Raw genomic sequence first — 25,802 nt, forward strand, 5'->3', positions numbered from 1 at the left:
GCCCTGCTTGGATTGGGAGCTGGAGAATCCTTCTCCAGAGCTCCTCCTGCCTTTATTTCCTGGGAAATGAAGGTCGGGATGAGCAGAGATGGGGAGGGAGCTTCCAGCACCCCCAGAATTCCTTCCCTGCCCTCATTCCCTGTGATCTCCTTCATTCCCAGGGATTGCGGGGGCTTCCAGGCCGGACGGGCGCTCCCGGAGCCAAAGGCGCCAAGGTGAGCCCAGCCCAACACCCTCAGCCCCATTCCCATTCCCATTCCCATTCCCATTCCCATTCCCATTCCCATTCCCATTCCCATTCCCATTCCCACCCATTCCCATTCCCATTCCCATTCCCATTCCCATTCCCATTCCCATTCCCACCCATTCCCATTCCCATTCCCATTCCCATTCCCCTTCCCCTTCCCATTCCCATTCCCATTCCCATTCCCATTCCCATTCCCATTCCCACCCATTCCCAGGAAAGCTTCAGGCATGGAATCCTGAGGAATCCACCCCGTTTCTGTGGGAAAATCTCTCTTGGAAGGCCCATGAAAAGCAGGGGATCACAGATTGGGGAATTTTAAGGCTTGTAGGGAATTAGGGGAAAATCTTGGGTTAAAAACTAAACCAAACCCAACCCGAATCCCTCCTGATCCATGGCATAGAATCCTGAGGAATTCATCCCATTTCTGTGGGAAAACCCCTCTTGGAAGGCCCATGAAGAGCAAGGAATCACGGACTGGGGAATTTCAAGGCTTGCAGGAAATTTTGGGATAATCTGGGGTTAAAAACTAAACCAAACCCAACCCAAATCCCTCCTCATCCATGGCATGGAATCCTGAAGAATCCACCCCATTTCTGTGAGAAAATTCCTCTTGGAAGGTCTAGGAAGAGCAAGGAATCACAGATTGGGAAGATTTAAGGCTCGCAGGAAATTTTGGGTAATCTGGGGTTGAAAACTAAACCAAACCCTGCCCAAATCCTTCCTTATCCATGGCATAGAATCCTGAGGAATTCATCCCATTTCTGTGGGGAAATCCCTCTTGGAAGGCCCATGAAAAGCAGGGAATCACGGATTGGGGAATTTTAAGGCTTGCAGGAAATTTGCGGATAATCTGGGGTTGTAGGGAATGGCTTGTAGGGAATTTGGGGAAAGTATGGAGTTAAAAACTAAACCAAACCCTGCCCAAATCCCTCCTCATCCATGGCATGGAATCCTGAGGAATTCACCCCATTTCTGTGGGAAAATCTCTCTTGGAAGGCCCATGAAAAGCAGGGAATCACGGATTGGGGAATTTTAAGGCTTGTAGGGAATTTGGGGATAATCTGGGGTTAAAAACTAAACCAAACCTAGCCCAAATCCCTCCTGATCCGTGGCTTAGCAACACCTTGGACTCGGTTCTAAATTCGTGCCGGGCTCTTATCAGCACCATTAGTCCCTTATCAGTAAACAACGTTAATGAGCCTTAATGGGCTTTTTATGGAGTGTTTGGAAAGCTCGATGGGAGAAATGGGAGCTGTTGGTGACAGAGCCGATGGCGTTGTTGTTATTATTGTGGTTTAAATAATTTTTAATTAATATTATTTTTATTGTTGTTGTTATTAATATTTGGCCTCATCAGCTCCGTTTCGTGACTGAGTTTTTATCTCGGGAATTCCCCACCTACTTTCCTCTAGGCGAGCTTGGAGTTGGGATAATCTCCAATTTTAAGGATTTCCAATTATCTCGGTTATGAATTAAATTAGTGTTAATTAGTTAATTAGTCTCATTCATTATTGGTTAAATTTTGGTGATGTGAAATTTCTAGACTGAGGTGAGACTTCATCATCTCTGAGTGTCATCCCTGGATTATCCCTCTCCTTGCTTTTCCAGAGTTTTCCCAATGTTTTTGGGGATCTTTGTCCTCACAGCCCCTCCACTGCTTTTCCATCCCCAGGGAGAAACTGGCAGTCCCGGAAAACCGGGAATTCCGGGATCGAATGGACAACGTGGACCAAAGGTGAGGATCTGAATCGTCACAGAATCACAGAATGGTTTGGGAAGGGACATTAAGGATCATCCCACAAGAGCTTTCCCAGAAGTTTTCCCAAATCCACCCCTGGAAAATGCTTGTTTCTTCCAAAGGGAATAAACTGGGTTTTCCTGGATCTGTTCCCACAAATCATCACGGATTGGGTGAAGATTCTTGGATATTGGGATTGGGATCTTTACTCACCTCCTCAGCTGAGTCCATCCATCCCAGTCCTGAGGCTCCACAGGCTCTTTTTCCATTTTAAAGCGAATTTTCCCTCTCCTGGAATGCCACCAGTGCCCAGACTGAGGTGACACTCAGTAAATAACCCTAATCCAAGAAAAAACCAGTTCATTCCCAAAATCCCAGCCTTTCCAAGCCTATATTAGCCATGATTTTACCTTGGCTCCTTCCAGGGCGAACCAGGAGCCTCAGGGAGCGACGGCGCCTCGGGAATTCCTGGGGAGAAAGGAGAAAAGGTTGGTGCTGGCCACGCTGCCATTTCCAAGGAATAAATCCCGCATCCATCAGGTGGAGCTAACAAAAATTAACATTTTCCACATGGCTGGTGCCCTTTCCAGAGGGGAAATGTCAACTGGTTGGAACATTGGGGTTGGGAATGCAGTTGGAAAAGGGCAGGAGAGAGAGGTCTCATTAAATTCACCTCTGTCCCTGGATAAAATCCCTGGAGGAGCCTGAGGAAAAGCCATCCAGAGGGGCTGGGATTCGTTGTCAGAGTTATTCCACCACCATTCCCAGGGTAAATCCCTTGGGAATGCTCTGGGGTTGGAAAAGTGGAGCAGGCCGTGGCCACCTCGGCATGGGAAATGGGAAAGGTCTCCAAGCTGATCCCCAGTTCTGTTCTCATCTCCCTGAGGAATTCCCACCTGGATCACTCCCCACCCATCTTCCTTCTTGGAATTCCTTAATTTCCTGCTTCATTCCTTAAAAAAAAAAAAAAAAAAAAAAAAAAACCACCAAACACCTAAATTTGTACTTTTCCACAGGGAAAAAAAATTGGGATTTCGGTTAAAACGGTAAATTTTTTAAGGGGATAAAAACCCCCCAAGCATGATCTCAGCAGCTTCCATCAAATCTCTGGCATTTTCCAGCCCCTCAGGCCCTTCCCACATTCCAGTCTCCAGCAGATTTGGGATCTTACAGGATTTTATTGGTAACAAATCTGTTCCTCCTTCCCTGATGGTCCTGAAGTCTCTGCTTGGAGGCCAGGAGATCATTCCCAGGGAATTCTCATTCCCTTCCCCTCCTGGTTTTCTCCTCTCCCACAGATTTTTTTTTCCTCCACTGCTGGGTGTTGGATTTTTCCTTCTGCTGGGTTTCATGGGAATATTTTCTGTTCCAGCAGCTCCAGGAGAAAGCTCAGTGGTGGAGGGGGAAATTTATAGGTTTGGGGTTGGGATCTTCCTCTTTCCTCATTTTTCCCAGGGATCCTGCTTAGGTGAGCTGGGAGAGCTGGGAATTTAGGAATTCCTGGGAATAATTGGATGGAAAATCCACATCACCAAGCATCTTCTGGAGAAGGAAAGGCAGAGAGCAAAGGGATGTGGAAGGCGTTCCCGTATTCCCGATGCCATGGAAGGGTTTGGGCGATGTTTGGCTGCCCCATCCTCAGCACTCCCTGTGATTCCCAGGGATCCAAGGGAGTTCCTGGACTGGGAGGATTCAAAGGACAGGCGGGATGGCCTGGGGAGCCCGGAGGGGCCGGAGCGGCGGGACCTCGAGGGCCACCGGGAGAGCCAGGCCCACCGGTGAGCAGCAGGTCCCGAATCCCAGCAGATCCTGAATTCCACAGGTCCTGAATCCTACAGGAATCCCGAATCCCACAGGTCCCGAATCCCACAGGAATCCCGAATCCCACAGGTCCCGAATCCCACAGATCCCAAATCCCAGCATGTACCGAATCCCGCAGATCCCGAATTCCACAGGTCCTGAATCCCACAGATCCTGAATTCCAGCAGGTCCTGAATCCCACAAATCCCAAATCCCAGCAGGTCCCGAATCCTACAGGAATCCCACAGGTCCTAAATCCCACAGATCTCGAATGCCACAGGTCCTGAACCCTACAGATCCGGAATCCCAGCAGGCCCTGAATCCCATAGGAATCCCAGCAGCTCCGGAATCCCAGAAGGTCTCGAATCCTACAGGTCCTGAATCCCAGAAAGTCCCAAATCCCACAGGTCCCAAATCCCACAGATCTCGAATCACACAGATCCCGAATTCCACAGGTTCTGAATCCTACAGATCCTGAATCCTAGAAGGCCCTGAATCCCAATGGGCCCTGAATCCCACAGGAATCCCACAGGTCAGGAATCCCACAAGTCCCAAATCCCACAAGAATCCCACAGACCCTGAATCCCACAGGAATCCCATCGGATCCTGAATCCCATAGATCCTGAATCCCACAGGAATCCCAGCAGGTCCTGAATCCCACATGTCCTGAATCCCACAGATCCCAAATCCCGCAGGTCTTGAATCCCACAGGTCCTGAATCCCACAAGAATCCCATCGGGTCCTGAATTCCACAGATCCTGAGTCCCACAGGAATCCCATCAGACCCTGAATCCCACAGAAATCCCATTGGGTCCTGAATGCCATAGATCCTGAATCCCACAGATCCCAAATCCCACAGATCTCAAATCCTACAGCTCCTGAATCCCACAGATCCCAAATCCCACAAGAATCCCACAGCTCCTGAATCCCACAGATCCCAAATCCCGCAGGTCTCGAATCCTACAGGTCCTGAATCCCACAAGAATCCCATCGGGTCCTGAATCCCACAGGTCCTGAATCTCACAGGAATCCCAGCAGGTCCTGAATCCCACAGATCCCAAATCCCGCAGGTCTCGAATCCTACAGGTCCTGAATCCCACAGATCCCAAATCCCACAGGAATCCCATTGGGTCCTGAATCCCACAGATCTCGAATCCCACAGGAATCCCATCAGATCCTGAATCCCACAAGAATCCCACAGATCCCAAATCCCATAGATCCTGAATCCCACAGGAATCCCAGCAGGTCCTGAATCCCACAGGAATCCCAGCAGGTCCTGAATCCCACAGGTCCTGAATCCCACAGATCCCAAATCCCGCAGGTCTCGAATCCCACAGGTCCTGAATCCCACAAGAATCCCATCGGGTCCTGAATTCCACAGATCCTGAGTCCCACAGGAATCCCATCAGACCCTGAATCCCACAGAAATCCCATTGGGTCCTGAATGCCATAGATCCTGAATCCCACAGATCCCAAATCCCACAGATCTCAAATCCTACAGGTCCTGAATCCCACAAGAATCCCACAGGTCCTGAATCCCACAGATCCCAAATCCCACAAGAATCCCATTGGATCCTGAATCCCACAGATCCCAAATCCCACAGGAATCCCATCTGATCCTGAATCCCACAAGAATCCATAGATCCTGAATCCCATAGATCCTGAATCCCACAGGAATCCCACGGCTCCTGAATCCCACAGGGATCCCCACCTGGCCCCCCTCGTGTTCCCGAACACCCCTGAAGTGTCCCCATGTCCCCTCTCCCACCTCTCCCACATTCCCTCTTCCCGCTGATCCCGATCCGCGCATTTCATCTCCCGCTTCGTTTCCCTCCGGAGATTTTCCGTCCCCTTTCCTCCCCTCCTTCCCCGTCTCCTCAGGGGGAGATCTGACCTCTCCATGGAGAGATAATTCCAAATGATCAGGACAACAGCTCGTTAATTATCCCAGGATCAGGATGCCAAGGCTTGGGAAGGAGCCGCCGGCTCTCGGCTCCCGTTTTTAATGAATATTTTTGCATTCCGGCCACGCCGGGCACCTTTAGAAACGTAGGGGGAAAAAAAATCCTGGGAAATGAGATGTTAATTCCATCGATGAGCAGGATCACCCTGCCCTGGAAGTTTTCTGCAGACAGCTCCGAGAAATAAAGAACTTTTCAAAGAGAAAAAAAAAAAAGGCTGGAAATGAGAATTTCTTCCGGTGTTTTGCTGGGAGAGTTTCAGGCTTCAATTAAAGAATGCAAAAATGACCTGGAAGATCCAAGAATAAAAGGGAATTTGGAATAAAATAACCTGAAAAAAACGGATTTTATCCATGAGCCCTGCTTGGTTCCTGACAATAGCGGCAATAATTTGGATTTTGGAGGACAGGAGTTGGGACAATTCCAGATTTTCTGGGGAAATCTGAATGAGTCTGGATCTCATCAGATCCACTCTCCTGGATCTCCTTTTCCTATGGATCTTTGCAGGAATTCTGACATGGATGGGTCACTAAAAAATCTCTACCCCACCTCATTCCAGCAGAATTTTCCTACTTTTTTTCCCAAGCCGACATCCACTGGCGACTTTTACACCACATCAGCTCCATCAGGGTGAAATGTTGAAGGGATTTGGGAAAATCCCACGTGAAAAATAATGTTTTAATTAAGTAAGTAATTAAAAATGATACCGTCAATATCTGGAACGGGAGATGTTGATCAGAACACGGGGCTGCTCTTCAGAAAGACAAAAAATGAGTGAGTCCATGGAATTCCCAAAAAAAGGGGGGATTTAAGGCAAGAAGAGAGGGATGTGGAGCAGAAAAAATGAAAAAGGAACTCAACCCACATCCAGCAATTCCCAGTAATTTTTTTTTGGTGGCACCAGATCTCCTTAATCAACTCCTTTATCACAAAATCCTCTTTAAAACGACTCCCAAATATTTCTCTTTTTTTTTTCCCCAAAGAGACTTGGATTTTCTCCCTGCTAATTTGCCTCATGGAAGCTGAATTTTACCTCTGGAAATCGGCATCTTCCTTAAAAATCAGAGCTTGAAGTCACTGAATAAAGATGCTGGAAGCGTGGCAGGGATCTTTAAAAAGGAATTTTGAAGGGTGGTTATAGGAAGAAGGTGGAAAAAAGGTCCTTCCAGAACAATAAAATATGGATTAAATCCCACTCCAGCCCATGGAAACAAAATTATTCTTCCTCCTCTTGCTCCCCAGGCTGTGCCTTGCCATGAAAAATAAATCAAAGGAATCGCAGGAGGGAGGAGAGAGCCGAAAGTACAAGATTCCCTCATGGATATTTAAAAAGGCTGGAATTTTTGATGTTATTATCGAGCCCAGAAAAGCCTGTCTGGGATAATAAATGGCTTTTTTTTTTGTTTGGACACTGATTAAAGAGAGGCTGTGAGGTGCCACTTGTTCCACCCACGCTGCTCCTCGGCTTCTCCCGGAATTAAAGGAGAAACTCCGGGAATGGGTGGTGGGGTTGGGAAAGAGGGAAAGAATTCCAGAGCACTGATCCCATCTGGGATGAGGGGCTCCGAGTGTCTTCTGGGGATGCCCAGGTTGGGTTTTAGGGGGAAAATCCCAAAGAAATGTGGGATATTTCTGGAAGTGCTGACTGAACTCTCCTTTTCCTCTCCAGGGGCCTCCAGGGAAAAGAGGGAGATCCCAGCTCGGCCTCCCGGGATCCCCGGGCATGGACGGGCTGAAAGGAGAAGTGGTCAGTACGGGGATGATCCAGTGGGGTTCCCAAAATTCCAGACCGGGGATGGGTCAGCCTGGGATCCTCCGGGTCTCGTTTCTCAGCTCTTGAAATTTTACAACGAGAGCGGAGACGTCGGAATCCCAAATTCCAGGCATTGGGAGAAGTGGTCAGTACGGGGATGATCCAGTGGGGTCCCTCAGCCCTTCCCAAAATTCCAGACTGGGGAATTGGGATCCTCCAGGTCTGGTTTCTCCGCTCTCCAAAGTTTACAACGAGAGCGGAGACGTCGGAATCCCAAATTCCAGGCATTGGGAGAAGTGGTCAGTACAGGGATGATCCAGTGGGGTCCCTCAGCCCTTCCCAAAATTCCAGACTGGGGAATTGGGATCCTCCGGGTCTCGTTTCTCAGCTCTCCAAATTTTACAACGAGAGCAGGGACGTCGGAATCCCAAATTCCAGGAATTGGACACCGAATTTCTGCTTGGAGGTGTCTCCAGCTGGGGGAAAGATTCCTTTGGGGAAACATCAAACTTTGGATCAGCACATCCTCGAGGCAGAGCAGGAATGAACCACAATCAGTCCAGGGCAATTAACGGGCAATTAATGCTCAGCAGAGAATCCCAATGAGAGCTTTGGATCCCAATCCCAGCCTGGTTGGGGTCAGTCCCTCCACCCCACAAATCCCAATGTCCCCGGGGATTTTAGGGTCAGGAGTGGCACTGCTTTAACTCCGTGTGCTGCCGGGGGATAATTTGATTTTTCCCGGCACTGGGAGTGAGCATGGATTGAGAAAAATGATCCTCCCGAGCTTTAATTGGGATCATCCTTCTTGTGCTCCTTGTCCTTTAATATTTTGAAGCACCCTTAATCCACAAATCCACTTTCCAGCGGTTCCGAGTGGAAAATTTATCAGGGTGTTTTTTTTATCCTTTGTTGACAAAGCTCAGCATCTCCTGGTTTTTCCATTTTTCCAGTGCTGGAATTGCAGCTCCAGTTTCAAATAATGTTTGAATTAATCGAGTAATTAAAACCTACAATATCAATATCTGGAACAGGAGATGTTGATCAGAACACAAGGCAGAAAGACAAAAAAATGTGTGATCATTTCTTGGAATGGAATTTCCAAAAAAAAAGAAAAGGAGGATTTAGGCCAAGAAGAGAGGGATGCAGAGCAGGAAAAAATGAAAAAGGAACTCCACCCACATCCAGCAATTCCCAATAATTTTTTTTTGCACTAGATCTCCTTAATCAACTCCTTTATCACAAAATCCACTTTAAAACGACTCCCAAATTTCTCTTTTTTTCCCTCAAAGAGACTTGGATTTTCTCCCTGCTAATTTGCCTCATGGCAGCTGAATTTTACCTGGAAGGTACCTATGGAAATCGGCATCTTCCTTAAAAATCAGAGCTTGAATAAAGATGCTGGAAGCGTGGCAGGGATCTTTAAAAAGGAATTTTGCTGGAGCTGATTCCCAAAGATTCTGTGCAGCCCAGACCCTCTCCGTGTATCCAACTCTTCCAGCTGGAAAATAAACCTGATTTGAGGCATTAAAATCCATCTTGTCGGGATGGAGCAGAGCTCCCAAGGAATCTGGGATCTGATGGACACATGGATGAGGCTGCTCCTGCCTGCCCACCGAGCAGATATCCCTAAAATTTATAGGAATCCCGTAGGAATTTATAAATTTCTGAATTTATGGGAAAATTGAGGCTTCCCACCCATCTCCCTTCCCAGCTGTCATCCCTTGTTCCCCGAGCATTCCATGGGCAATCTCCGGAGGTTCCGTGATGATCCAGGTGTTTTTTAACAGGGGGAGAACGGTCCCGCCGGGCAGAAGGGAGCCAAGGGGGAGCCGGGCCTTTCCGTGAGTGCTTCCTCCCAAGATCATGTTCCATTTTGGGGGAAAATGGGCAAAAATCGGCCAAACCCAGCCCCGAGAGGCCAAGGGGAGGAGGGGAATGCTCGGAAAAGGATTTGCTCCGAGAATATTCGGGAAATGGGGCTGCTGGTGTCACCCAGGGACGGCAGAGCGGGCTGGGAGCAGAGCTGGGCTCTACAAAGCCAAGCCTAAAGCCCCAGGCAGATTTTCCCTCCCCGCGCCCCCATCTTCCCCCTGACTCCAGGATAGGTGCTCCAAGGCTGATCCAATCCAAAGGAAAAGCAGGAAAGGGAAAAGGGCCCCATTTTCAAAGCCTTTATGGAAAAGCTGCTGCCCTGTGCTCCTAAATCCCGAGGGAGAAGGAGGGGTTGACCCCCATGGATCAGGACAGAATTCCAGTTGCGGCTCCCTCCACGTCCCTTCATCCCGGATTTTGTGCCACTCCACTGGCACGAGGCAATATTTCCATTTTTCCAGGGTGTGGAATAGTTTTCCAAGCAGGATTGATTTTAGCAATATTTGGGCTAATGAATTTGGGCTCCCAAAATTTGGGCTGCTGAAAATTCCAGCTCCCTTCGTAGAAAATGCCCCAAAATGTGGAATTCCGAGAAGGAAAAGAGGTGATCACCCCAGGAATTCCAGCGGGACATCGGCCATCCCTCAGGAAAGATTCCCAGTGGGATCAGTGGCCGTTGGCTGTCCCAGGGATGAAGGACGGGCTCCAAATCCCCGGCATTGGAGGTCTCATTCCATGGGGAACGGCGTGGGCTGGAAGAAAAGCAGAGAAAGCAGGAGGAGGTGCAGCTCCAATCCCTCGGATTTGTGGTTCCAGAGCTCATTCCCAAGGGGCAATCCTGGAGGATAAATTGGATAATGCAGGTGGCTCCATGGCTTTTTAGAATCCAGGGAAATCTGGGAGATGGCGGCTTTGGGGACAATGCCAGGAGCGGGGGGACACTCCTTGGAAAGCCAGCCCAGGTCTGAGGCGTGACACGGGTTGGGATCCCATTCCTCATGGCCGCAGGAAAACCAGGAATTCCCAGAGGGAATGAGGTGCAGATCTTGAACGGAGACACCAAATCCCTGCTCTCATCACACCCCAAAACGAGGCGGCCCCACCTCGGCGGGACGAGCAGGGAGAGGGCGCCGGGGCTGGAATTCATCCCTAAATTCCGTTTTCCCGCCCTGGCGCAGGAGGAAGAGGTGAAGGAAGTGCTCCGGAGCGAAATGAGAGGGATTTGTGGTGAGTTGGCCCTGTGGCGACCCCGCCAGCGGCTAAATTGGAGCCGTTTCCGTGCCGGCACGGCTCCAAATGTCACCCGTTAGCGGTGGGAGGAATTCCAGGCCCTGCACATTCCCGACCTCCTGGAAATCTTCATCTTTATCCCTCAAACCCCTCCCCTCTCCCTTCCCATTTGGTTTTGTCAGGAAAGCTTTCCCCCATTTCCTCGTGGATTGGGAAGATGCTGGGTCACAGAGGGAATCTTGGAGCTTTTCATTCCTGGAGGGATTTTTTGGCATTCCTTGGAATGCAGAGTTCTCCTCTCCCACAGGGAATAGCTGCCACCAGCACCACAAAAAAAAAAAAGAATTAAAAAAAATAAAAATAAAATTTGGGGATGGTTTAATCCCAGAATCCCAACATTGAAAGTTTTTTGGGGTCTTGCTTCCCTTGCCCTGCAGAAATCCATTTATTTGAGATCCAGCAAATCAATGGATTTCCTTCCTGCCCCATTCCCTGGGCTTTCCCTATGGATATGGAAGATTTTTGGGTTCATCCCCCGAACTGGAGTTGTTAGGAATGATTGGGATCCTTGAAAAGGAGGGAAAAGGGATGGAAAAAATCCATAAAAATTATTATTTCCTTGAAAAATCTTATTTATGTTGGGGAAAAAAAAAAAAAAAAAGCAGCAAGCAAACTCCTCCCTGTCTCTTCTGCCTGCAGGTTGTGGAGGTGAGTTGGGAAGGATGTCCATGGAAAAGGGTAAGGCTGGGAATTTCATGCAGGAAAGGATTTCAGGCAAGTGAAAGGTTGTTTGTAGGAAAAAATGTGCTTTTTTATTCCTGGGATTCAGTGGAGAAAACATTGGATCACCAACAGCTTTTGGATCCCGGTTTGAGGGGGATGGAATCTGAGGGATCAGAGGGACACCTGGAAGTCTCCTGTTCTCACCCTCTCCTCCAGGACATGATCAAATCCCTTCCCGACTCCCAGTTTTAAAGCTGAGCCCACAGAAATCCCAATCCCTGCCCACAAAATTCCGGGATGAGCTCCGGGATTCACGGAATCCTCAAATCCAGTGGTCCACGGAGCCTGGAGAGCCGATCCTCCTCCCCCAAGGCATCAGATTCATCCTCAATCCGCAGGTCTGGAGGCGGCTGAAGTCCACAGGCGGCTCCAAGGGTATTCCCAGCCTCGGGAATACAGCGGGAATTGGGAAGAAATTGGCACAGCTCACGGCAAGACCACGCTGGAGACTCCGGTGGAGCCCTCCATGGAGCCCCCTCCGCTCGCTGCAGGTGAGCTCAGCTGCCTCCTTCCCGTCTTTCCGACCACGGAATCCTCCGGAGCATTCCATGGATTTTATGATGAACCCTCTTCCCTGGAACTGGGCAGGAATGAGGCGGGGGTGGGATTCCCAGTCCCACGCTCTTGGAGATGAGGAAAGGTGAGGAAAACCTGAATATTTGTGGGATCAGTGGTGATCCCAACCTTCCAAAGGGCTCCTTTTAAAAAGCTGGGAGGAGGAGCCCTTTCCAGCTGTTTCCTGGTTTTATCCCAGTTTTCCCACTACATCCTTGGGAAATTCCAGTGAAACTTCCAGCCAGGCTGAAATGGCATCTCTGAGACCAAACTCTCATCCCAGACTATTCCCGTCCAGCTCCTCGTAAAGATTTTAATATAGAGAGTAAAACCACAGCTTAAAACTCATGGAAAAACAACTGGATCTGTTCCTGCTCGTGTTTTCCAAGAGGGAAGACCCAGATCTGCCCCTGCAGCAAGGCAAGAGCCACCCATGGACCTCCAGGTCTCCTCATTGGGGCTTGGATTTCCCTCTGGATTTGTGGGAGAGAGGGAAAACAGGACAGGGGGAAACTGAGGGATTACGGAGTCGTTTGTGGCAGGATTCCTCCGGCTGGAGCTCAAAATCCAGACCTCAGGACAGGATTAAAAAGGAGGGAGAGTTTGGGATCGTTTCTTTCAGCAAATGACGATGCTCAGATTTTGTCTCCAGGAGGAGGAAGAGGAGGAGGAGGAGGAGGAGGAGGAGGAGGGTCGGGTGCAGTGGATGACACAGGCAGAGAAATAATTCGGAATAAATCAAAAATCCCATTGGACTGAACAATGTCGTCACCTTCCCACCCCAAAATCAGCTGTAGTGTTGTCCCACAGCCGTAGGCGTTTATTATGGGATGCAAGTGTGATATTCCTTGGGAATTTTTTCCAGATCAGTGGAATGGTTTTCCAGCCGTTTGGGGGTTGATTAAACTTGATCAAACACTGCCATTAAATCCTCTTTGTCATCCCAAAAATATCCTGTAGGGGAGGTCTCGATGCTCCAAATTCCAGTCTAAGAGGGAGCTGGATGCCGTGGTCCTTCCAAGACCCTTCCAGTTTGGGACATGGAATGGTTTGGGATGGAAGGGGCCTTAAAAAACAGATTTGGATTTCAGGGTTTTTACAGGTCTCTTTCCAGTTTGGGACATGGAATGGTTTGAGACAGAAGGGGCCTGAAGGATCATCCAATTCCATGGCAGGGATTCCAACAGAAAGTTGGACTCGATGGTCTTTATTGGTCCCTTCCAATTTGGGACATGGAATGGTTTGGGACAGAAAGGACCTTAACAATCATCCAATTCCAGGCCAAGGAGTCCAAAGGAGAATTGGATTCCAGGCTTTTTACAGACCCTTCCAATTTGCACATGGAATGGTTTGGGATGGAAGGGGCCTTAAAAATCATCCAATTCCAAGGCAGGGAATTTGACAGAGATTTGGATTCCAGGGTTTTTACAGACCCTTCCAATTTGGGACATGGAATGGTTTGGGATGGAAGGGGCCTTAAGGATCATCCAATTCCAGGCCAAGGAGTCCAAAAGAGATTTGGATTCCAGGGTTTTTACAGCCCCCTTTCCAACCTGAGACATGGAACAGTTTGGGTTGGAAGGGGCCTGGAGGATCATCCATTCTACGATTCCATGATTCCCCAGGATGGAGAGCTTTGGGAAGGGCTTTAAGAGCTTTGGGAAGAGCTTTAAGAGCTTTGGGAAGGGCTTTAAGAAATCTGGGAAGGGTTTTAAGAGCTTTGGGAAGGGTTTTAAGTCAAATCCATTGACGACGGCCCCATGTAAGGAATGACCACATCCCAAAAAATCCAGCCAAGCCTGGAACCAAACCCCGGCCATCGCCACTCCGCGCGCTCTCCCGACGTCTGTGCCGACGTCAGAGCCTCCCATCTGGATCCAAACTCGATTTATTCCATGGGATCAGATGGATGGGGACGTTCCAGGTGTTATTGAATCATGGCAGCAGCCAACAATCCCATTAAAAGGGAGGGCCCATAAATCCCTCTGCTAAGTGACGAGCGCGGAGCGGCTCCCGGCGTTAACAGCATTCAGCGTTATTGCCACCAGATTCCAATCGCTCCCGGCTTTTCCGAGGCTCCCGAACTCCAGCCTGACATTTATCTCCGGCAAACAGCCACAAACACTTTCCATCTTCTCCCGACCTTTCCCACGGAGTTGTTTAACACCATTAGGGGTTTTATTGCCGCCGGCTCCGCGCTGCCCGTGGCCGGTCGCTCCGTGACATTTATTAGGAGAGCTCGTTAGCCACGGAAGGCTCCAAGGATCTTTATTTATTTAAATGAGGGATAATTTGTTTGCACGCCCTCGTTCCATGTGATTTCCTTGGTTTTTTCCTCCCCAGCCCGGGTGCTGCAGACAACGGGAATCTCTCAGCCAGGAGAAGCCGACGGCCAATTACCAGGTGAAAAGCTGGGAATGAAGTGGCATTTAGGGAAGTCACTTCCCCGGTGGGAAGGGCTGCTTGGCCTCGGGATCAAGGGATGTGGCTCTGAAGGACTTACACGAGGTTAAGCCTCAGTTTGGGCTCGGCTTAAAGCAGCCGGGTTTGGCCCAGGGGTGCTGAGCCGGTGGTGAAGGATTTGAGGGGGCTTTGATCCACAAAACCACAGCCAGGAGGATCCTCCTGGAATTCCCTGAATGCAAACATTCCCGTGAAAATATCCCACCCGGAATCCAGGGTTCAACCGTCCCTTTGGAAAGGTCAGGGGCCTCCATGGTGGGAATCACAGGGATGGAGGATGGAGCAACACGGAGCTCATCCCACGCTGGGAATTCCCTGCTGGATTCCCTCCTCTGTCCACTGTGGGAATCCACTCCTGGATATTCCCATTTTTCCACTGTGGGATTCCAGTGCTGGATTCCTTCCTTTGTCCACTCTGGGATGTAACCCACGGATGGGGTGGGTGGGGGGTGTTTTCCCACCTGGATCCTATCCATGGGTGGTTGTGGGGGTGTTTTCCAAATTGTGACCTTTTCCCACCTGGATCCAAGCCCTGGATGGTTGTGGGAGTGTTTTCCCAACTAGATCAAATCCATGGGGAATGTGGGCTGTTTTCCCACCTGGATCCAACCCACAGGGAGAGTGGAGGTGTTTTCCCACCCCGGATCCAATCTGTGGGGAATGTGAGGTGTTTTCCCACTGGGATTCAATCCATGGGGAATGTGGGGTGTTTTCCTACCCCAGATCCAATCCATGGGGAATATGGGATGTTTTTCCACCCAGATCCAATCCATGGGGAACGTGGGCTGTTTTCCCACCCGGATCCAATCCACAGGGAGTGTGGAGGTTTTTTCCCACCGGGATCCAATCCATGGGGAACGTGGGCTGTTTTCCCACCCGGATCCAATCCACAGGGAGTGTGGAGGTTTTTTCCCACCGGGATCCAATCCATGGGGAATGTGGGGTATTTTCCCATCTGGATCCCATCCCTGAGGAACAGGGGGTATTTTCCCACCCGGATCCAATCCATGGGAAATGTGGGGTGTTTTCCCACCCGGATCCAATCCGTGTGGAATGTGAAGGTATTTTCCCACCCCGATCCAATCCATGGGGAATGTGGGGTGTTTTCCCACCAGGATCCAATCCATGGGGAATGTGTGGTGTTTTCCCACCCCAGATCCAGTCTGTGGGGAATGTGGAGCTTGCTTTCCCACTGGGATCCAATCCATGGGGAATGTGGAGGTGTCTTCCCACCCCAGATCCAATCCGTGGGGAACGTGGGCTGTTTTCCCACCCTGGATCCAATCTGTGGGGAATGTGGGGGTGCTTTCCCATCGGGATCCAATCCATGGGGAATGTGGGCTGTTTTCCCACACGGATCCAATCCGTGGGGAACGTGGGCTGTTTTCCCACCCTGGATCCAATCTGTGGGGAATGTGGGGGTGCTTTCCCATCGGGATCCAATCCATGGGGAATGTGGGCTGTTTTCCCACACGGATCCAATCCGTGGGGAACGTGGGGTGTTTTTCCACCCAAAATTAAATCCATGGGTGGGTGTAGAATGTTTCCCAAAGAGAATCCAACCTGTGGGTGGGTGTGGGGTGTTTTCCCACCCGGATCCAATCCGTGCAGAATGTGGAGGTGTTTTCCCACTGGGATTAAATCCATGGGGAATGTGGAGGTGTTTTCCATGTGGATGCAATCCACAGGGAGTGTGGAGGTGTTTTCCCACCCCAGATCCAATCCATGGGGAACATGGGCTGTTTTCCCACTGGGATACAATCCATGGGGAACATGTGGTGTTTTCCCACCCGGATCCAATCCATGGGGAACGTGTGGTGTTTTCCCACCGGGATCCAGTCCATGGGGAATGTGGGGTGTTTTCCCACTGGGATCCAATCCATGGGGAATGTGGAGGTGTTTTCCCACCAGGATCCAATCCATGGGGAATGTGGGGTGTTTTCCCACCCAAATCCAGTCTGTGGGGAATGTGGAGCTTGCTTTCCCACTGGGATCCAATCCATGGGGAATGTGGAGGTGTTTTCCCACCCCAGATCCAATCCGTGGGGAACATGTGGTGTTTTCCCACCCTGGATCCAATCCATAGGGAATGTGGGCTGTTTTCCCTCAGCCGTGTGCCTGCAGCCCATGGACGAGGGCTCCTGCCAGCGCCATTCCCTGCTCTGGTACTTCCACGGCCCCACAAACTCCTGCCGGCCCTTCCTGTTTGGGGGCTGCCGCGGGAACGGGAACCGCTTCCCATCCCGGCGGGAATGCGAGCGCCGCTGCCGGAGCGCCACAGGTGAGGCTGGGCCCTCCAGATTCCCGAATTCCTGCAGCCAGGAGCGAGGCCAGAGCGGGAAAACCCATCCGGGATTTGCCCACTCCCATTTCCTGAAGGTGCCCCACTGGGAAGGGCCAGGGAGTCGCGGGGTTTTCTTCCCATTCCCAGGTCATTCCCAGGAGCTCCTGGACATCCTTGGGGCAATTCCATGGGTGGGAATGCATGGATGTTGCATGGATCCACATCCTGATATTTGGAACATCTTTTGTGCTTTCCAAGGAGTGAAATTGGCAGGAATTTGGGGATTTGTGCCCTCAAAACCCTGGAATGTTCCATCCAAGCACCCTCCGGCATCTCCGGCCTCCAGGCAGAACCTGAAGTTTAATCTGGACCAGTTTAGGCCTGGATTAAATCCCCAGGGTTGGGGTCTCACCTCATCCAGGGGTTCAGTGGGAAAAACTCCTGGAAGCACAGCTTGGGTTCCAGGAGTTTGGGATTAGTTTGGGATCGCCAGATCCAGGGGTTTGGGATCGGTTTGGGATCGCCAGATCTAGGAGTTTGGGATCGGTTTGTGTGGATTTTCCCTCATCTCCAGGGAAAATGGGCCCTGGTGGGAATCCAAACCCAGCTCCAAGCAGGGCAGGAGCTGGGACTGATCCCAGCCTTCCAAGGAAAATATTCCTCTCTCAGAATTCCCTCTGCCCGGAGACCTCTGGAAAAAAAAAAATCCATGAATTCTCCACAATCCATTAAAAAAAATCCCTGGTGAGGTTCATCTGCCCTGGGCTTGAGGGAAACTTTAAAAAGAGAGAGGAATTAAAGGCTCAGATCCATAATTTTGGGAATCACTCCAAGGGCTTGGAATGCAGGCCCAGCAGCACCAGGAAAGGAGTGAAGCTCCTCCTGCCCAGTTTTTTTTTCCAGGGAATTTGCTTTAGGAGCCACTGGGAACCTCACAAAGCAGCTGAAGTTTGTGGGAAGAAAAACTACCGGGAATGGGATTAATCCCAATCCAAGACAAATCCCTGAGTCCTCCCTGAGTGCCCATTTCTCCTGGCTGATCCAGGATTCAGCCAGGATCGGGATATTTGCTTTTCATGGATGTGGGATGGGCAGGGACCTCCTGAGCCACTGTGAGCTCAGGAATTCCAAGAGGGAGCCCAACCTCTGGCATTCCCATTTTTTCCCTCTTCCCTCTTTTTCCCAAAGCAGGCAGAGGGAGTTGAGCGGCTCCAAGTGCTTCCTCTAAATCCAACGGGATTGGGAGGAGCGGCTCTGACACCTCTGGGATGGACCAGGAAAAACAAACGTGAAGATGTCTGGGAAAAGAAGATGGAAAAAAACCCCTGGAATTATGGACATTATGGGATGAGGAGAGGGAAACCTCTGGATGCTCAGGAACAGGAGGATGGGAAGGGCAGAATTCCCAGGTGGCACAAATTCCCAAGTTTTATTTTTGTATAATAAAAGTGTCTCAATGCCGTGAAATTCGGGATCTTTCTCCTGGGAAGAAGGAAACCTTGGGAATGGCAGGGAAAGGTGGGAATATTAAATTCCCTGGGACCTTCAGGAATTCCCACCTTCTCTTCCACTTGGGAATTCCCTGGGGTCTTTAGGAATTCCTACCTTCTCCTCCACTTGGGAATTCCCTGGGCAGGTTAAAAGGAGCCATCCCAAAATCTCCAAGAAAAAAAAAAAATAGGGATTCAATCCAGGCTTCTCCCTAAAAAACACTGCTTCCAATTCCACGAGGAGCTCGGAGCTGCAGCTTTTGGAATTCCAACAGGAGGCGTGGAAATCCTGGAAGAGGGATTCTAAATCCCAGGATTTTGGTCCCATGGAGACATGGACACAGGGAGGGCTCCTGTCCAATGGAATCTCTTCCACGGGACAATCCCTGGGAAAGGTTACAGGACTTCCAAGGGGAAAATGGGATTTACGAAAAGATTTCCATGAAATTTGGTAAAACTGAGGTTTCCCAGGTTTCTGAGTTCCCAGATTTCAGATTTCCCGGGATTCGGGGTTGGCTCTTTGCTCCTGGGAGCACAGGTAGGAAATCCCAGGATTCTCCTCACCCACAAAATCCCAGGATTCTCCTCACCCACAAAATCCCAGGCACTGAGGAGGGAGGAGCAGAGATTTGGGGATTTTCCTTCCTTTTTCCTCCCTCCCACCAAAAAAAAAAAAAAAAAAAAACCTGGAATTTTGTAAACCTCGGCAAGGAGCCACTTCCAGAGTGACAATTCCAGCCTCTCCTCCTGAAATCCTGGTCTGTCCTGAGATCTCCTTGGGAAAACGCTCCAGAAAAATGTTCCCTGGGAGAAGCAACAAAACATTCCCAGTGGGAAAAGTGGCGTCACCCGGAAGGGAGGGGTTGGACTTTTCCACAGGGCTTGGGAATGAGTGGAATTCCAAGAAACATTCCCACATTTTCCTGTTTTCCTGGTTTCCCGGTGAGAATTTACCCAGGAATGCTGAAGGATGCTGACCTTGGGATGCTGCAGCCTCGGGAATTCAACACCCCAGGAAATATGGAATGAGTGGAATTCCAGCCCCAGGGAATTGAGATTATCCAGGGAAATAAAGGATTTGAAATAATCTGGGGGGAAAATGTCATTCCCAAATTAAACGGGAAAAATAATCAGGGAAACGGAGACTTGGATGAGCCAACAGATTTTCTGGCTGGAAAATAAAATCATGGAATGGTTTGGATTGAAGGAAATTTAAGGATTATCCAATTCCAGCCTTGCCATGGGCAGGGAATCTTCCACTATCCCAGGCTGCTCCAAGCCCTGTCCAGCCTGGCCTTGGACATTCCAGGGATCCAGGGGCAGCCACAGCTGCTCTGGGAATTCCATTCCAGGCAGGAATTCCTTCCATCCCTGCCCTATTCCTGTTCACAGCCATTCCCTGTGTCCTACTGCTCCACATCCTTATTAAAATTCCTCTTCCTTTCATCCCATTAGGGATAACAAACTATTCAGTAATTAGGTGCTCATTAAGAAATCAAAGCGGATTTTTTTTTCCCAAATCCAAGAGGAAAAAAAATCCCTCATCCCCCCCTGTGGATCCCTTGGCAGGCGTGGGAAGTGGTCACGGAGGCTGAGGAGACACCAAGCAGCAGGAATTCCATGAAAATCTGGGAATCCACAGGGCTGGAGGCAGCAGGAGGGGAGGAATGGACCCGTGGGATCCGAGGAAATTCCCTTCCTGTGTTGTTATTCCCAGAAATTTCTGGACAATCCCTTCATTTTCCCTTTCTAGCCCAGTGCCATCCCTAAAAATCAGACCTCACCTCCCTGACTTTGGAATTTCTTGGCAGCTTTTGGCTCCAAACCCCAAATCCAAGGCTGGAGAAGGATTTGGCCTCCTGCTCCAGGAGAATCCAAAGGAGCTGGGAAGAGCCTCCCAAGGGAATGATTTGGCTCCAAACCCTCCGGCAAAATCCTCATTCCCAAGGGATCCAAGTGATTTAATCCAGGTTCGGAAGAGCCGGGAAGTGAAAGCCGATATTTAGGCAGGCCTAAAGTCGAGCTCAGTGGATTAAACCCAGCTCAAATTCCCATCAGAGCCGGGGGAAATTGAGAACTGGAATTTTTTTTGTTTTAATCCCCCTGGAATAATCAAATGTTCCCTATGGATTTGCCATCCAGGCTTCGGCAGGGCCAAAACATTCCGGGAACGTTTCCCTGGAAATGTCAGGGCAGCCTAATCGAGTTCCTTGGAATTATCTCAGTGCCGGAGCGGGGGGAGAGGTTTTAGGGCTGGTGCCTTTCCAGGCTCCCAACCAGAAAATTACCGAGCATCCTCTGGAGAGAGGCCTTGGAAAAAAGCCAAGCTGAGCAGCGGAAATCTGGAATTTAAAGCCCATGGAATTTGGGAATAAAGCGGGATTTTGGGATCGCCTTCCGTCGGGATTTGTGGCGCGGGCACTGAGCCCAGGGATGCGAATCCATGGATTTGGGAGCGCTCCTGGCCCCTTTCCAGGAGGGGATTCCTGGTGCATCCAGCCAGGATTCCTGGTGAATCCAGCCAGTATTCCCGGTGTATCCAGCCAGGATTCCCGGTGCATCCAGCCAGGATTCCCGGTGCATCCAGCCAATATTCCCGGTGCATCCAGCCAGGATTCCCGGTGAATCCAGCCGGGATTCCCAGTGCATCCAGCCAGGATTCCCAGTGTATCCAGCCAGGATTCCCAGTGAATCCAGCCAGGATTCCTGGTGAATCCAGCCAGGATTCCCGGTGCATCCAGCCAGGATTCCCGGTGAATCCAGCCAGGATTTCTGGTGAATCCAGCCAGGATTCCTGGTGCATCCAGCCAGGATTTCTGGTGAATCCAGCCAGGATTCCTGGTGAATCCAGCCAGGATTCCTGGTGCATCCAGCCAGGATTCCCGGTGCATCCAGCAGGGATTCCCGGTGAATCCAGCCAGTATTCCCGGTGCATCCAGCCAGGATTCCCGGTGCATCCAGCCAGGGAATCTCGAGGCCCTCCCGGCCGCAGCCTCCGATGCCGGCGGCGGTTCCTAAGCAACCCCGACAAAGGAGAAGGGACGGAGCGAGGAGAGGCTGGATGGGGATAATTTCCTAATTGGATAATGAGCCAGCCCTGGAATGGCCGAGCCGCACCCGGCACCCTCGGGATGCGCCGGGAGACGGGGCCGGATACGCCGGGAAGGAGCCGGGAAAATCCCGCCTGTGGAAAAGCAGGGAAAAAATCCCTGGAGGTGCTCCCAGCTGGAACTGGGCTCATGGATTATGGATTGGGGCATTGGGGGGAAGGGAAGATTCCATGAAGGGATTTAATCCTGGGATCGTCAATGGATCCATCAATGGATCCCAGGTTTAATCCTGGGATCACGGAATGGTTTGGTTGGGAAGGATCTTAAAGCTCATCCCACGGACAGGGACACCTCCCTCCATCCCAGGGAAAAATCTGGCTGAAATCTTGGAAAAGCCTCCATGACTTCCTCCATCCTCTCCGGGAAGTTTTCCTGCATCCAGAGTCCTTCTGGGGTGAAATTCCTGTCCCTCTTCCCAAATCCCCATCCCTGTCCCCAAATCCCCATCCCTTTTCCCAAATTCCCATCCCCATTCCCAAATCCCCAACCTTCATCCCTGTTCCCCAATCCCCATCCCCATTCCCAAATCCCCAACCTTCATCCCTGTTCCCCAATCCCCATCCCTATTCCCAAATCCCCATCCCTGTTCCCAAATTCCCATTCCCAAATCCCCATCCCCATTCCCAAATCCCCATTCCCACATCTCCATCCCCATTCCCAAATTCCCATCCCCATTCCAGGTCCCCATCCCCATTCCCAAATTCTCATCCCCATTCCCATTCCCAAATCTCCATTCCCATTCCCAAATCCCCATTCTCAAATCCCCATTCCCAAATCCCCATCCCTGTCCGGAGCAGGAACAGCCACTCTATCCCTCAATCCACAGGGAATTCCCATCCCCATCCCAAGGGTGGAATTGCATCCCAACATCCCTGGGAAGGCAAAAACTCCTTGGAAAAACCCGGAAAACCTTCAGTGCCAGGCAGCTCTGCAAGGGGGGAAAATCGGGATGGGTTTGCCCCTGGAAAAACCAAGGGAAAATCCCACCTTGGGCTGTTTGTCCTGCTCCACCTGGCACCTGGAAAATCCCGGGAAAAAAACCCTGGAAAAGCAACAAAACCCACCTGGAGGGAAGGAAACATTCCCTGAACTTTTCCAACCTTTTCCAGCCTTTTCCGGCCTTTTCCAGCTGCTGCAGCCTCAGCGGCAGGATGGGATCCCAGTCCCAGATGCAGGAAAAAGCAGGAGCGGCTCCTCCAAGATTCAGATCCTCGGGATAAAAGCGGATTTTACTTCAGGGAACAAAAATCAGGGAAATTCCCAGAGTCTGTGTGAGGATCAAGGCTCCCTTCGCATTTTCCTGGATTTTTTTCCTCCTTCCATCCAGGAATTCGCTCCCCACGTGTCCAGGGAGGCGCAAAAATCCCTCTGGGAAAGGGGCAGGAAAGGAGGGAAGGAAACGAAAACATTCCAGGAAGGTTTGGAGGATTTGGGATGATTTTTCCTCTTCCTCCACTTTTTTCTCCTCTTTCCTTCAGAGGGAAAGCGGCAAAATCCAAGTTGAAAATTCCATGGAGTTGGAATTTTTTGGGTTTGGCCCAAGCGATTTTTTGGGAATTTCCAGAACAGCCCCGATCCAGTTCATCCCAAGGAGCCTTCCTGACATTCCATCGGCATCCAAAGGCTTTGATTCATTTAATTAATTGAACTAATTTAATTAATCCCCAGGAAGATGAAACACTTTGTGGAAATCCAGGGATGCAAATCTCCTTGGAAAAGGTGGGAAAAAAGTGAAAAAAAGGCCAAATAATTCTTTAAAAATTTTGTATTCTCACCTCTTCTCTTCCCATTTTTCCTGAGTTTTCCAATATTTGGCCACCTTGGGAAAACTTTATGGGTTTGAGCTGTTGGAAGGAGGGAAAATCACCCCAAAAAAATGGGGATATAAGGAAGAGAAATCCCATAAAATCCCCTAAATCAGCCTCATGGCAGAGGAATTTGCAGTTGGATTTCAGGGAAATTGGGAATTTCCCAGGGAAATTCTCCTCCTTCCACAGCCTGGAAAATGCAAATTGAGTCCTAAAAATTGGGAAAAAAGGGACAAAGCAGGAAGGAAAAATCCCTTTTTTCCCTCAGCGCATCCACGTCCGACTCCTCCATGGAATTCTGGATCTGGGATGGGTAAAACTTCTGGGATTTGGGATTTTTTTTGTTGTTTTCTTTTCAAAGTTCCTGTGATGAAACGACCCCAAATCTCTGATTTTCCCCGGCTTGTGGAGGTGAAATTTTAATGAGCTCCGAGCGATGATTCACTCCCGGGAATTTGGCTCCCGGGAAAGGTGAGGAGAGGTGGGAAAGGCTCCCGACCCTCCGGAATCCGAGGGATCCGTGGGAATGCTCCTCACATCCTGCATTTTTCATCACCTCAGGGCTTTCTGGGGAAACTTTGGGAAGGTTGGAGACCTCCAGGTCCTGTGGGTGCCCCGGGATGTTCTTCCCTCCTTCCCTTGGGATATTTTTATGGAAATTTCCCTCGGGAATTCAATTTTCCTGCAGTGAATTCTGCTCCCTGCTCCTCCTGGAGCAGAGAATTCCAAACCGTGGCAGCCCGAAGAGCTGGATTTGCTTTTCAAGGGATGAGCCAGGAAAATTCCTTTTTTTCTGCTTTCTCTTCCCTATTTTTCCTTAATGAAGCCACCATGAAAATTCCACGGCTGAAACGTGGAAAATTCCACGTCTGGACCATGGATTTGTCTCCTTCAAGGAACATTTTCCCTTCCCAACAAAGCTTTTTGTGGGAAAATAAATCGGGGGGGGGATAAAACTCAGGGAAACACCCCAGGATTTGATCTGGAGGTGGAAAAATCTCCCAGCTCCATGCCCTGATCCTTTTCCTTGGAAAAGGAAATGGATTTTCCCACCCGGCTCCTCGTGTTGAAGTTGCCTGGGAGTTTTCTTTCCCAGAAAAAGCTCCAAAATTCCAAAAGTTTGGAGGAAAATAAATCCCTTCCAGGCCTTGGAGAAGGAGGGGAACCAGAAGCTCATTCCAGGAGCTGGAAGCTCTGAATTGAGTTGGGAAAAGAAGGAATTCCTGGAGAGGTGGATCCTGACTGGGCAGAATTCCCAAGGTTTGGGGCCAAAGGGAAGTTCCCAGCCCAGATCCTGGATCCCCACCCAGGAATTCCCAAAATTTTGGCTCCTTCTCTCCAGGCCGGGGGTGGGAACATCTCCCCGCCCTAAATCCGAGCCCATCCCGGGTCTCTGCTGGCTCCAGGGGTTTCTCCATGGATTTTCCCCAATTTTGGCAGGATTTATCCCATTGCCAGGGATAACTGCTCCCCTCCGGCTCAGCAATGGCTTTTCCAAGGAAGTTTCAGAAAAAAAATTTGGATCATTTGGTCCTGGAGCCTCCAGGAGAATCCTGCCACAAATCCATGGAGAACATGGAAAAATCCCTGTCCCCAAATCCTCATCCCTGTCCCCAAATCCCCATCCCTGTCCCCAAATCTCCATCCCCATTCCCAAATCTCCATCCCCATTCCCAAATCCCCATCCCCATTCCCAAATCCCCATCCCCATTCCCAAATCTCCATCCCTGTCCCCAAATCCCCATTCCCAAATCCCCATCCCTGTCCCCAAATCTCCACTCCCATTCCCAAATCCCCATCCCCATTCCCAAATCCCCATCCCCATTCCCAAATCCCCATCCCCATTCCCAAATCCCCATCCCCATTCGCAAATCTCCATCCCTGTCCCCAAATCCCCATTCCCAAATCCCCATCCCCATTCCCAAATCTCCACTCCCATTCCCAAATCTCCATCCCCATTCCCAAATCCCCATCCCCATTCCCAAATCTCCATCCCTGTCCCCAAATCCCTGTCCCCAAATCTCCATCCCCATTCCCAAATCTCCACTCCCATTCCCAAATCCCCATCCCCATTCCCAAATCCCCATCCCTGTTCCCAAATCCCCATCCCTGTTCCCAAATCTCCATCCCTGTTCCCAAATCCTCATCTCCATTCCCAAATCCCCATCCCCATTCCCAAATCTCCATCCCTGTCCCCAGATCATCATCCCTGTCCCCAAATCTCCACCCCGATTCCCTTCTGCTCCCAAACCTCCAGGTATTCTGGGAGTTTCCTCTCCAGACTGGTGCTGGGAGCCCAAACTGGGAATTTTTCCCTCCTGGCTGCTGTTTTGGGATGATCCAAGCTAACCCTGCTGCATTTTTAGGGAATTGGAGATTTTTCCCCTCATCCCACGCCCCGTCCTTCCCATCCTCCTCCAAAGCTGCCCCTTGGATTGTGCTAATCCTACAAGAACTTCCCCAAAATTTCCATTTCCCGGGGGTTTCCCCGCCTGAACGGGACGAGAAAATTCCCCGGGAACGGGGAAAACAGGGAAAACCTTCCCAAATCCCCACTCCGGGAATAAAAACCGGGATAAATCACCGGGATAAAACAACCCCGTGCTGGAACCCGCCGGGCACCCTCGGAGCAAAGGAATAATAAAAAAAAAAACCTTTGGAATTAAAACATCCCTGCCCCCCAAAACCCCGGGGACAAAGATGAT

General features: G+C 50.3%; 1 protein-coding gene across 1 annotated transcript in view; it reads left to right on the plus strand.

Moving 5' to 3' along the window:
* LOC134550432 (collagen alpha-1(VII) chain-like) overlaps positions 1–19,525 on the plus strand; it is a 99,186-nt gene extending 79,661 nt beyond the window's left edge. The window contains exons 72-82 of the mRNA XM_063397133.1: positions 162–215; positions 1,920–1,982; positions 2,411–2,473; positions 3,647–3,763; positions 7,416–7,493; positions 9,290–9,343; positions 10,553–10,601; positions 11,304–11,342; positions 11,726–11,878; positions 14,286–14,345; positions 16,516–19,525. Of these exons, the coding sequence (XP_063253203.1) occupies positions 162–215; positions 1,920–1,982; positions 2,411–2,473; positions 3,647–3,763; positions 7,416–7,493; positions 9,290–9,343; positions 10,553–10,601; positions 11,304–11,342; positions 11,726–11,878; positions 14,286–14,345; positions 16,516–17,168 (1,383 nt within the window). The 3' untranslated portion in view covers positions 17,169–19,525. The remainder of the gene's footprint in view (positions 1–161; positions 216–1,919; positions 1,983–2,410; positions 2,474–3,646; positions 3,764–7,415; positions 7,494–9,289; positions 9,344–10,552; positions 10,602–11,303; positions 11,343–11,725; positions 11,879–14,285; positions 14,346–16,515) is intronic.
* Positions 19,526–25,802: the final 6,277 nt, after the last annotated feature.

This window comes from Prinia subflava, chromosome 4 (assembly GCF_021018805.1).
Source record: "Prinia subflava isolate CZ2003 ecotype Zambia chromosome 4, Cam_Psub_1.2, whole genome shotgun sequence".
Lineage (NCBI taxonomy): Eukaryota > Metazoa > Chordata > Aves > Passeriformes > Cisticolidae > Prinia > Prinia subflava.